The sequence below is a fragment of the Lipotes vexillifer genome, unplaced genomic scaffold, assembly GCF_000442215.2.
Source record: "Lipotes vexillifer unplaced genomic scaffold, Lipotes_vexillifer_v1.1 scaffold53, whole genome shotgun sequence".
Taxonomy (NCBI): Eukaryota; Metazoa; Chordata; class Mammalia; order Artiodactyla; family Lipotidae; genus Lipotes; species Lipotes vexillifer.
Genome location: NW_006791814.1, coordinates 1128628 through 1142039, shown reverse-complemented (window position 1 = coordinate 1142039; position 13412 = coordinate 1128628). Strand labels below are relative to the sequence as shown.

The 13412-nt window shown below is 47.8% G+C and overlaps 1 protein-coding gene across 2 annotated transcripts in view; it reads left to right on the top strand.

The window, feature by feature from the left end:
- Positions 1-13412, top strand: part of CHD6 (chromodomain helicase DNA binding protein 6) — a 218667-nt gene that overhangs the window by 158967 nt on the left and 46288 nt on the right. For both annotated transcript variants that reach the window (XM_007464745.1, XM_007464746.1), the window contains 6 exons: positions 1824-1988; positions 3506-3685; positions 4718-4828; positions 6457-6659; positions 7716-7915; positions 8607-8766. In XM_007464745.1, coding sequence (XP_007464807.1) covers positions 1824-1988; positions 3506-3685; positions 4718-4828; positions 6457-6659; positions 7716-7915; positions 8607-8766 — 1019 coding nt within the window. The remainder of the gene's footprint in view (positions 1-1823; positions 1989-3505; positions 3686-4717; positions 4829-6456; positions 6660-7715; positions 7916-8606; positions 8767-13412) is intronic.

The following is a 13412-nucleotide window of genomic DNA, read 5'->3' as shown; positions in this document are numbered from 1 at the left end:
ATGCAGGGGACACGGGTTCGTGCCCCGGTCCGGGAAGATCCCACGCGCCGCGGAGCAGTTGGGCCCGTGAGCCATGGCCGCTGAGCCTGCACGTCCGGAGACTGTGCTCCGCAACGGGAGAGGCAACAACAGTGAGAGGCCCGCGTACCACAAAAAAAAAAAAAGAAGAAGAAGAACTCAGGAGCCAACTTGAGGAGTTTTCCATGGGCCATATTTGAATAGCATTAAGAAACAGGGACTTCCCTGGTGGCGCAGTGGTTAAGAATCCGCCTGCCAATGCAGGAGACATGGGTTTGAGCCCTGGTCTGGGAAGATACCACATGCCGCGGAGCAACTAAACCCGTGCGCCACAGCTACTGAGCCTGTGCTCTAGAGCCTGAGAGCCACAACTACTGAGCCTGCATGCCACAACTACTGAAGCCTGTGTGCCTAGAGCCCGTGCTCTGCAATAAAGAGAAGCCACCACAATGAGAAGCCTGCACACTGCAATGAAGAGTAGCCCCGCTCGCCACAACTAGAGAAAGCCTGTGCACAGCAACTAAGACCCAACGCAGCCATAAGTAAATAAATAAACAAATAAATAAAATTTATTAAAAAAAATAAAACAGCAATGCAGTAAAACATAGCACAGATATTACTTAAATGCATACTTGCATTGTATTCCTTAAGAAACTAATTATAAAAATCTTCATTAGTCACTTTTGGAAGGTGTTCATTTGGAAACTGATTAAATAAAGAGAAAGAATCAGACATTTAGCTTGTCTCTCCTATATGAACTGTACATCAGGGTAACCAAACAATTAATGAGGGGAATTGTAACCACTAATGAAATCATGGATCTAGGCAATGATCATCAATTCAAAAGAAAGACAACCAAACATCATGTACCTTTCGATGGAAATTTATACACCAACTATGGATTACACTTGCCAAAGGTAAAATCTTAACCTGATCAAGTCTCAAGGTATAACTCCAGTTTAGAGGAAATAAAGGGAACGGAGGAATCCATTCAGTGACACAGCCAAAGTGCAGGCGGCAGAATATAGACTGTGAGAAACTGTAGGACAGATACCTGGTCTCTTCAACAAATAATTGGCATTTGGAAGAAAAGGAGAGATCAAAGGCAGAGATATATCAACCAATTACAATGCATGGGCTTTATTTGGATCCTGATCCAAACAATCAAACTTAAAGAAATATATATGAGATAAGCAGGGAAATTGGAACACTAGATAGTTAGTACTTAGTATTAATTTTCTGAAGTATAGTGATGGTAATACATTTTACAAGAGTCCTTATGTTTAGAAATACGTATTGGAATATGTGAGGATGAATCAGTATGATGCCAAGGGTTTGCTTCATAGTAATATTGGAGGGTAGAGGCATAGCAGAGATGAAGCAAGAGTTGACCATAAGAGGTCCTTACACTTTTCTCTACTTTCGTCTATGAAAATTTCTGTATTAAAATGAGAAAACTTAAAAAGTGGTGCTGCTTGCTCTGGGTGAGACATTTCCCCAGAGAGCGAGACAGCATCCTGGGAATGAGTGCCTGCACTCAGACCACAGGCTAGGGAGGGTAGGAAGCCAGGTCCTTCTCATCACTTTGTCCCAGCATACAGCAGTCACTCAGTAAATAACGGGTAATGAAATGGGTGCTCTTGACGGGGTAGCTGGCATTTGGGTGAATTCTGGAACCAGTCCCATGACTCGTAGCTGTGAGAGTCAGCCACTCACCCCACATGGAATATAAGCATTTCCCCGTTCCTTGGGCTGCTTCCGTTCTGTCTGGTGACACGATGTGTGTGACCCTCCTTCCTTCCCAGGCTCAGGCCCGATGTCACCGGATAGGCCAGAGTAAAGCCGTGAAGGTGTATCGCCTCATTACACGGAACTCCTACGAGCGGGAAATGTTTGACAAGGCCAGCCTGAAGCTGGGTCTGGACAAGGCTGTCCTTCAGGACATCAACCGAAAGGGCAGCACGAATGGGGTGAGTATGGGGTACTCACCATGGGGTGAGAATGGGGTACCTGCTTTCGAGCCTAGAGAAGAATTTATCGTGCAGCCCGGGGCCTCTCTGAATTCTTCATTCCTACAGCTGTTTTAAGGTTCCCTTTCACTAAGTTGAGTCGGGCCGCACATCTTTAATGGCTAATTCCCTGCAATAGAGGGTAATTCAGGTTCAGGTCTCTGTATTTTATAGATGAGTAAAGGAATCTGTAGGAGCAGTTGGGTGGTAGGATTGCCCAACATGCAGTAACATTTCAGTAAATAGAGTTTTACACATTGCCTGTTGGAAATCAGTAGATCTTAACACTTAACTCTAAATTATCACCATGCTTTTTTTTTTTTTTTTTTCTTGCGTTATGCGGGCCTCTCACTGTTGTGGCCTCTCCCATTTGCGGAGCACAGGCTCCGGACGCGCAGGCTCAGTGGCCATGGCTCACGGGCCCAGCCGCTCCGCGGCATGTGGGATCTTCCCAAAACGGGGCACGAACCCGTGTCTCCTGCATCGGCAGGCGGACTCTCAAGCACTGCGCCACCAGGGAAGCCCTATCACCATGCTTTTTATCTCATACTGCAGACTTTGAGCTCCCTGAAGGTGAGCTATTTTATCTTACCCAGCACCCCTAACAGTACTTGGCATGTTGAAGACATTCAATGCATGATGATCAGTGAAAAAATGAATGAATGAATGATCAGCTTGAAATATGGCAGTTAACACAATCTTCTTTTCCCCCTCTAGAGGGGATAAAAATTGCTGCTAAGATTCTTGAATTGTATTAAAGTCTAGGCAAACAAAGCAGAATATCTCCTTAATCTCTGGCCCTTCTGAGTTGTCTTTAGTCCAGATGTTCTACATCCTCTTAGCTATGCGTATGTTGCTAAGTTTAATACTTCAAGTTACCAGTGCTGGGAGTCATGGAATTCCCTCCTGTGATTGATATAAAGAGAACCAGATTCTTAATTAGAACCAGGAAAGGGTGTTTTGAACTCCCATTTCCTGTTTTCAACAAGCAGTTGAGAAGATAACACTTGGCATGGGATCCTTTCTTTAGTTAAGAAATGACATCATTTCCAATACTGTTGTATTTATTTAATAATGAATAACTCATTATTCTTTAGCTCATTTGGTACATCTGGAGGTTTTTAAAGATACAGACTCAAACTAAAACATAAAATAAACATTAAATATATTCTCTTCAGTGGTGCATAGTTTTAATGGTTTGTGACACTTGATAATAACCAGCATCCTGAGGAATGTTAGGGCCACTGGGTCGTGTGCTGGGTTTTATTCCAGAGCTCCCTGGAGGATTGTCTGCCTGCCCTCCCCATCATTCTCTTGAGTGTCTATCTGGGTTTTCATTTTCTAAATCTTGTGTCTTTATTCTTCTGACATGTGCAGTTAGTGGAGGAACTGGGTACTGAATCATGAAGGTCAGATTTGAGGCTGTTTTTCTCCTGTGCATTTCCCACTTTGTGAGTAGCCTTTGGTGACCTATCCAGGTACAGCAGCTTTCAAAAATGGAGGTAGAGGACTTGCTCCGGAAAGGTGCTTACGGTGCCCTAATGGATGAGGAAGACGAAGGCTCCAAGTTCTGTGAAGAAGACATAGACCAGATTCTGCAGAGGAGAACCCACACCATCACCATCCAGTCTGAAGGGAAAGGATCCACTTTTGCCAAGGTATAAGGCCTTGTCCGCAGAGTCCACGTGGGGTGGCAGTGGAAAGAAAAGTCTTTATTCTTTGACCCTCATTAGCCAGGCTGCTGTTTGTCTAAATGCAGACTGTTGAAATGGTCTGGCTGCACAACTGTTCTGTGTGCCACCCTGAAGATGCAGGTTCTTAGAGAGGCTTTGAATAGGGTCACAAGCTAGAAAAGAAATCACCACTCTGAATCCTTGGAGCTGATCTTCCGTGGGCAGGATAGACACTTGGGTTTGCAGTTTGCCTTCCTCGCTGTTCACGGAGACTCTGCTCCAAAACCCTCGAATGGTCATCCCGAGTCCCTTGGAGAGCACTCCTTGATCAGTGTCAGGGAGTTGAAATTCCAGTGAGCACGTATTTTGTTCATTTCATGAGACAAGAGATTTTATTCAAGATTCCCAGCTTCTAGTCTAGGTGCCTTTTTCCTCTGCCCGTCAGGTCGCTGGATTTAGAATTCAACTAACCAGACCACTTATCAGATCACTCTCAGGTTCTCTCGCCATAGGTTCTGTGAGCTTCATGACGTGTGTGATCAAATCACCTGTTTGGTGGCTTATGGGGGAAGGACTTTTTCAGGGACATTTTGTGCTTTAGAGGCATAGCTCATCTCTGTACACCTCATATGGCCCAGCCAGGGCCTTTCCCAGAGTGGAAACTTGGGGATTGGTGAACTGAAAGAAAACTATATCCAGGGAAGTTTTAAGAATCAGCCCTTTCACGGGCAACTGGACATACGTTGCCATCATCTCCCAGGGGTTGTCCTCCTGCTTCCCAGTTTAAGTTATAAAAAATGATCCTGTAGGTTGAAATTGTAATATCCTTACCCCACCTTTAAAATAAAATTTTCAAACAATAGCTTCAAGATTTTCACTTTCATTTTGGCAGCTCTGTTAGGGGTTTTGATTTTGAATGCGGATGGAGAATATTCTTGAGTCTGGTGCATTTGAGATCACACAGGTGTTTTACAGTTTGTGTTCAAGTACAGTTTATTGGCTCTTTCTTCTTCACAGGCTAGCTTTGTGGCTTCAGGAAACAGAACGGATATTTCCTTAGATGACCCAAACTTTTGGCAGAAATGGGCTAAAATAGCTGAACTGGACACTGAAGCAAAGAGTGAGAAGGTACAGCACTGAGAATATTTTATTTCATTGAACATTTCACTGGTATCTTATGGGACCGTAAATTCCTACCAGCTCAAATCATTATTTACTCCTAAGCTTTAGTTCTTAAATAAGGTGCTGTATGTAACCCACTTAAAGCATGCCTGGCACATACAGCTTGAGAAATGTTATCTTTAAAGTGACCTAATGGGGCATACAGTCTGCTGGGTGTCCAGGAAATTCGATAAAAACAGTTAGAACTGGAACTGGCCAAACAGGTCAAGATCAGCCCTCTGACCCAAGCCAAAATCCTGTCCTTGGCATGTGACCGTTTTCCTCTATTTCAACACTTGCTATGCAAGGAACTTTACCTCCGACAAACATTAGAGGAAAAAAGCATGATGAAGAAAAGTTTGTTGGGTCCACCTCCATTCTTTTCAGTATCTTAAATTTTCCTATTTCTGAACATGAGAAAGAGAATAGCCTTGGAATAAAACCAGAGTTTGAATACTGGCTCTGCCACTGACTAGCTGTATGTCTTTGGGCAAGGGAACTGACCTCACTGAGAGAGTGAAAAAAGACATGTGAACAAAGGAGGTGGTGACGCCCACTTTGCAGAGTTAGAGATAACATTGTGAAGGTGGCTGCCCAGCCCATGTGAGGCAGCCCATACATGTTAGTTTCCCCTCCCTCCATCTCTGACCCAGTTACCTCCCTCAGGGATGAGCACACATCACTTTCTGCCTGTCTTCTTGGGTGAGTGTTGAACTCCCATGGACTCACAGACCCAGGAGACTGTCCCTGCTTGCATCTAGCTGATTCAGTAACCAGCGTCCAGCCTTAACTATTCTTCCGTAGGATCGCCAGAGGTTGCTTAATCCAACCTCTTTTCTCCTGGTAGGAGGATTCTGCAGTCCCCTCAATTACCTGTTTCTAATGTTTAACAATGTCACAGGGAGTTACTCTGTGTGCAGGACAGTGGGCAAGAGGGGGAAGAAAAAGCTCTTGCCCTGAGACAGTATGCAGGAGCTTAGCTGAGCTTTGGGAAGAGGCATGGGGGGAGGGGCGAGAAGCATGAAGTCATGGAGACCAGGGAAGTGATGGTCTTGGCCAAGGGAGCCACCAGAATGGGTGAGTTTCCTGAGCTAGAGGTTATCTTTTCCATGAAAGACAAAAGGTTAGTGGCACCAGTGGAAGGGAAAATGAAGTGGCAGTAACTTGTGTTCGTCTTCCAAAAGTTGCTGAGCAGATGGAATTCTCCAACTCCTTCTGTCTCCAGAGCACAGGTGGCCTCCACATGCTGGGCACAACAGCTGGGGTGCACCACTCCCATCCTTCTTGGCAAGAACAGGAGGCCATTCTGGCGCTGGGGGGCCTCGCCTGCCCAGGCCCCTGTTAGACTGCAAAACCAGCAGATGAGGGCGGCCAGCACTAGGGGCGGAGGGACACCCCAACCTCAGCAAGTCCAAGAGTGTCCCCTCTGCTTGTCGTGGACACAGCAGGTGTGCTGGGAAGAGCATTTCCTGCTGGAGGACGAGATGGGGGTGGTTCTTTCCCAACTGTGTCCTGAGGAACAGCAGCAGGACCTGCATTGTGATGCAGGGAGAGTGAAGGGGACTTTGTCCCCAGCAGTCCTCTCTTGTTTCCAGGAAAGCTTAGTGATCGACCGCCCGCGCGTGAGGAAGCAGACCAAACACTACAACTCTTTTGAGGAGGATGAGCTCATGGAGTTTTCAGAGTTGGACAGTGACTCTGATGAGAGGCCCACGAGGTCCAGGCGCCTCAATGACAAAACCCGACGCTACCTCCGAGCCGAGTGCTTCCGGGTGGAGAAGAACCTGCTCGTCTTTGGGTGGGTGCTGGCGCCACCTGTTTGTTCTTCTTGTTGTTTTCCCCTCTTCGGTTCAGTCCCTGAGATTTGTCCAGTGTGTCTCTCCACTCACCTCCGGGGTCTGGGCTGGCGGAGGGCCTGCTGGCAGAAGAGAGAGCTGTGCCTTCTGCCCGCGGCCCCCCTCAGTCACTGCGCTCTGCTGCCATGTTGTAGACGGGCCGTGATTTTTCTCATATGCTTGTCACGGCAGATCTCTGGTACTAATTTACTGCCTGGTACTGATTTCCTGCCTTTTCCCCCCAAGGACATATAAGGAATCAGTGTAGCAGATGTTAGAGTTAAGGCATGATTCATGCAGGGCTCTGGCTCTGGTAGAAGTAGAGGGTTTAGCTTCTGGGAGCTCACCATTGCCTTCAAATACTGCAGCTGGAGTCAGTTGGGGTTTTTAATAATTTTTTTATAGATTTATTTATTTTTATTTGTTTTTGGCTGCATTGGGTCTCGTTGCTGCACACGGGCTTTCTCTAGTTGCGGCGAGCGCGGGCTTCTCATTGCGGTGGCTTCTCTTGTTGCGGAGCACGGGCTGTAGGCGCACGGACTTCAGTAGTTGTGGCACGTGGGCTCAGTAGTTGTGGCTCGCGGGCTCTAGAGCGCAAGCTCTGTAGTTGTGGCGCACGCCTTTAGTTGCTCCGCAGCACGTGGGATCTTCCTGGACCGGGGATTGAACCCATGTCCCCTGCATTGGCAGGTGGATTCTTAACCACTGTGCCACCAGGGAAGTCTTGGACTCTGTTTTAATTCCAGATTTATTCCTCGCTCCAGATATTTTCGTCCCTCCCTTCTTAACATCCTAGTGGCCGTATGAAGCTCTCTGTGTCCAGTGTCCAGGTCACCTCAGTGACATTTGGTGTGCTGCAGTATGCGATCCTCGAAGGTCTTTCAGGACAAAGCCCTCACTCAGGGTGATCAGTAAGCCCAGCAGGAGTCGAGAAGCACTCGGCTCCTGTTTGTCCTGCAATGTTGAAGGCATGCGTGGCCCTTCCGCCCTCTAACACCATTCTGTATTTCCACTCTCAGCTGGGGCCGGTGGAAGGACATTCTGACCCATGGACGATTCAAGTGGCATCTGAACGAGAAGGACATGGAGATGATTTGCCGGGCCCTGCTGGTGTACTGTGTCAAGCACTACAAGGGGGACGAGAAGATCAAGAGTTTCATTTGGGAACTGATCACGCCTACCAAAGATGGGCAGGCCCAGACCCTCCAGAACCACTCAGGTGAGGGGTGGCACGGGCCATAGCTGAGAAGCGCAAACCCCTGTGGTTCCGTCTGTCTTCCCATGCTGGCCCATGTTGCTGTGCTTTGGGGACATCTCTTTCTCAGGTGTATTTCCAGAATGCTACCTGTGGGAAAGGATGCTGATATTTTCCATTTCCATTCTCCCTCAGAATCATCCAGTGTTAGCTGTGATATTTTGTTTAAGTGCAGGTGGGCCCTCTTGAAGTTCCCCACGTGCCAGTCCTGCCCACTAACCTGGGTGTCACAGGGGTTCCTTCTCTGATATGGGGACTCACACAGCGTGCTCTGCCTCAGTTCCACCTCTGTCTGGGCATTTCGTTGTACTGCTCCTTCCCTGTGCTGAGACACGGCTCACCTTCACGTCTCAGATCGAGCATTCCTTTTCCCCGGCTAGGCTGTGAGGTCCCCACGGGCACAGGTTCTGCCACACCTTTCTTGATCCTACAGGACACTCGGTAGATCCTTGCTGCCTGACTGAATGGTCCTGGGGGTTACTAAGTTAGGGACCGGATGCCTCCTCGCCATCCCTGCCTGGGGGACGGAGGAGTAGGGCCTGTCGTCCAGGGCCACCGTGCATAGCCTGGCTGCCTCTTTGCCACCCTAGCCCAGCTCTGTTCCGACAGCCGCGTTTAAGCCGCCTCGGCTCATGTTCGTACCTTTCTGTCTCAGGGTTGTCCGCTCCAGTCCCCAGAGGGAGGAAGGGGAAGAAAACGAAGAACCAGCTGCTGCTCCCAGAGTTAAAGAACGCAGACTGGCTTGCCACCTGCAACCCCGAGGTGGTCTTGCACGATGATGGCTACAAGAAGCACCTCAAACAGCACTGCAACAAGTGAGTGTGCCCCCCTCACCCCTGGTGGCAGCTCTGCTCTGACAGCGCGGCTTCCTGGGACCCCCCACGGGGCTGTGGGAGGCCACTCGATGCCCCTGTACCACCGTGCAAGGTCTGGAAAGGCAGATAGGCTGTGTGCTCGAAGCTGGGTCAGGGTTCAGTTGCATTGAAGCCTCTCTGCCTACTTTAATCATCTCTCTTCTCCCCCCGGAACCCGGCCTCTCTTACCAGAGCAGTTCGTACAGGATCTTCTGACCTGACTCTCAAAATTCGCGGAGGACGCTGGTGATTTCCCTGCTCGCTCTCCTTTTCCTTTCCCTCCCTCCACCCCTGAGGGCACATCAGGGCGAGCAGAAGACTGGCCTTGGTGGCCACCGCTCCCAGCTGCACCCGCTTTGCCAGGTTGCTTCCTCTTCAGACTTGCTTTGACATTCATGGCCTCCCGGTGTTTGGTGGACATTCATTTGAGATAGTATTCTTTATATCCCGAGGCTAAGAGCTGGGGTGGGGCAGGCGGAAATAAAGGAAAAAGTGATAGAAAATGAAACTGTTCTTGTGAAGTTTAGTTTGGGGGAGTTAGGCCACCCAGCCATGAAACAATGACAGGTTTGCATGTGGGTTCTTGCATCGCTGTACAGTGTATCTGTTAGAAGTAAAAGGACCCTTGGCAACCATCTAGCCCAGCTTCCTAGGCCAGGCAAGACTTACCTCCTCAGCATTCCTGGCAGGCAGTGAGAAGGCCTCAGCTTGCACACCTCTGGTTATAAAGAGTTTATTATCCTGTAAATCAAGATGTTTTGCTAGGTCTTTCTTCCTCCTTGTAACATCAACCTAATGGTTCTGTAGTTGTTGGGTTGTGGTTATTTTTCCTTTACTGCTGAAGTCTAACCCTGTCCTTTGATCCCTCCAAATATTTGAAGGTAGGTCTCATGCCCAATACTGTAATAAAAACTACCGCACACAAAGGTACAAGCTCTCTGGGGCAGTAGATCTCAAGTCAAGACTTAAAGGGCGGGCTTCCCTTGGCGCAGTGAAATTCGCGGAGGACGCTGGTGATTTCCCTGCTCGCTCTCCTTTTCCTTTCCCTCCCTCCACCCCTGAGGGCACATCAGGGCGAGCAGAAGACTGGCCTTGGTGGCCACCGCTCCCAGCTGCACCCGCTTTGCCAGGTTGCTTCCTCTTCAGACTTGCTTTGACATTCATGGCCTCCCGGTGTTTGGTGGACATTCATTTGAGATAGTATTCTTTATATCCCGAGGCTAAGAGCTGGGGTGGGGCAGGCGGAAATAAAGGAAAAAGTGATAGAAAATGAAACTGTTCTTGTGAAGTTTAGTTTGGGGGAGTTAGGCCACCCAGCCATGAAACAATGACAGGTTTGCATGTGGGTTCTTGCATCGCTGTACAGTGTATCTGTTAGAAGTAAAAGGACCCTTGGCAACCATCTAGCCCAGCTTCCTAGGCCAGGCAAGACTTACCTCCTCAGCATTCCTGGCAGGCAGTGAGAAGGCCTCAGCTTGCACACCTCTGGTTATAAAGAGTTTATTATCCTGTAAATCAAGATGTTTTGCTAGGTCTTTCTTCCTCCTTGTAACATCAACCTAATGGTTCTGTAGTTGTTGGGTTGTGGTTATTTTTCCTTTACTGCTGAAGTCTAACCCTGTCCTTTGATCCCTCCAAATATTTGAAGGTAGGTCTCATGCCCAATACTGTAATAAAAACTACCGCACACAAAGGTACAAGCTCTCTGGGGCAGTAGATCTCAAGTCAAGACTTAAAGGGCGGGCTTCCCTGGTGGCGCAGTGGTTGAGAGTCCACCTGCCGATGCAGGGGACGCGGGTTCGTGCCCCGGTCTGGGAGGATGCCACATGCCGCGGAGCGGCTGGGCCTGTGAGCCATGGCCGCTGAGCCTGCGTGTCCGCAGCCTGTGCTCCGCAGCGGGGGAGGCCACAGCAGTGAGGGGCCCGCGTACTGCCAAAAAAAAAACAAAAACAAAAACAAAAAAACACTTAAAGTGCACTTGCTGTTGATAGCAGAGCCTGGCTGGGGCAGGACCCAACGGCATGTTCACTGTGACTGGATCAGCATCACTGTGAGGGAGCAGAAAGGAAGCTGGCAGGGACGAGGGCTCCTTGATGGGGAGACCTGGTATGGCAGGCTCACCGAGGAGTCTGTTGTAAGTACTAAGCAACCATATTTCTTGAACATGATAAAAAGTGATACTGGGGGGGGGAAATGAATCTGGTAACAATTTGCAAGATGGAGTAGGTGTTTACCTGGAGCTGAATGGCCAACTAGGAGAGTTCTGTCGTAATACTAAGTATTGATCGTGATGACCTAGATTAGGGTGCTGACTGTAGCATTGGGGAGAAAGGGTCAAATGTGAGAGATGTGACTAAAGAAGAATCCATCATGTGTGGCGAGGAGTACAGAAAGCAGGTAACTCTGTGGCCATTAGCCTCATAGGCTGGAGAACGGCGGTGCGTGAAGCCATGACAGAATCAGAATCGTTATATTCAGTAAACGTTGAAGAGCAACACGAAGGACTCAGGTTTTGCCTTATTAAGTCACAGCAGCAACATTTGGCTCTCCCATCCCCAGCTGCAGATGTGGGTCTGGAGCACTGAAAATAGACTGAGCTGGAGAGATTAACATAGAACTTCGCTTGACACCCACACAGATGATCAGAGACGTTGAGCCGAACTAATTGTGACCTTTGAGGAATTCCTTAACATTTCTAACCACCAGCCCCAAGATCTTTCCTGAGTGCAGGCCTTACCCTGAGAATCAAAGAATAATGCAGTAACGCGCTTCTCTGCGTTTGAAGAAGCTGACTGCTGTTTATTCATCTGAATCTGATGGAGAGTATTGTCCTCTTTCGTTCTGGCTCAGCGACCAAGAGATTGAGAGCCGGCAGGGGCCTTGCAGCTCCTCCCACGCAGCGTGGGAATTCTGTGGGCAGTGTCCCAACAGAGAGTCCTCCAGCCTCTGCTCGAGCCTTCCTAGTGATGGGAATTTACCAGTTCTCAGCAACACTCATTTAATTACCAGATGATTCTAGTTAATTGTCCTTCTGTATATTGAATCTAAAATCCGCTTCCTTGAATCTTCCACCTTTTTTGGGTCCTGGTTCTGTCCTCGGGTGCACCAGAGAACAGGCAGAGTTTCTTTAGCATAACTGGACTGTGAGCTTCTAGAATTGTGGGCTCTGTTAATTAGCAGATTTGCTGCCACCCCAATATCAGATGTGGGTCAAGAAAGGCTCTGGGGTCAGGACTGTCTGGATTTGAATCCTGGCCCCATTACTTACCTGCAGGTGAATTATTTTAAAAATGAAGATAATAGTTCCTACCTCAGCATTGTTATGAAGATTAAGTGAGCTAATACATGCTGGCAGATAGTGAGTACTCAAAGCATTTGCGTAATTAGTAATACATATAGTATTTAGGGGCGTGAAGTTGTTATCAAAAGAACTTTAAAAGGTTAAAAAGCAGCTGCTTCAAATCTAAGCTCTAAGAAGCCAGGACAGTGACTGTGTGTTCAGAGTGGGTATAGTGACCAGAAGGGTCTACCAGGGGAGCCTTCTGGGGAAATGTTCTGTTTCCTGATCTGGATATTGGATACACATGTGCGTTTAGTATGTGGAAATTCATCGAGCTCTACATTTATGCAAAATGCACTTTCTGGAAGTATATTTCATACCAAGAGAATAGTTTTTTAGAAAAAGAAAGAAAGGAAAGAAAAGGGAATACCGCCACCCAGAAGTATTAATAGGTTTTGTTTGGCTGAAGTGAAGGGTGTCACAGACCAGCTCCAGCTCTCCTTCCCTGTGAGGTCAGATGCCACCTGGGGTTATCATCTCAGCCTGGGAGGAAGTGGCTCTCTAAGAGGAGTTGTCTGTCTGTCCTCTGAGTTGATTTACTTCTCATTTGCAGTATAGGTGAATACTACTGGCTTTCAGTTCTGTTCTCCTGTGCTGCAGATACTGCCAGATATCAACACCTTTGCCTCTTCTTGGAGATATAGAAACAGCTGTATCTTACATCTTCTGGAAGCCTTCCTCTGATTGAGGTAGATCCAAGCGGGCAGGAATCCTATACCTAAGACAGCCTCTTTCCAGTTCTTGCTAAGGAAGCCGTCAGCTACTGCCAGCTAGGCAGAAGGATCAGGGACGATTGCAAATTCTTAGAGTTCTCATTCTCTGAGCTTTGAAAAAACATCTCGAAATTGAGTTGATTGACAGCTGAGGTAAGGAATGGTATGGCAGAAAAGTAAGGGTTCTTTCCCATCTAAAAGTTTGAGCTTCTATGTTGCCACCTACAACTTAAGCCCACAGTGGCACTTTCAACCCAGATCTAAGAAACTATGTTTTTTTAGAGGCCTCAACCCCTCGTTATTTAAACACCTTTTGAATAGGTAATACATACACGTGTTAACAAATATTTTTTGTCAAAAGTAAGTTTTCCTCCCACTCCAGCGCCCCTGTTTCCCTCTCCAGAGGTGACCACTGTTAACTGGGTTCTTCCAGAGATGCTCTGTGCAGGGCCCAGCAGTGGGAACGCACAGCCTCCTCTTACCTTCTCTAAAGTAGTATTTACTTTACATGCTGTTTGTGTTCTCGTTGCTCTTTTTTTTTTTTTTTTTTTTTT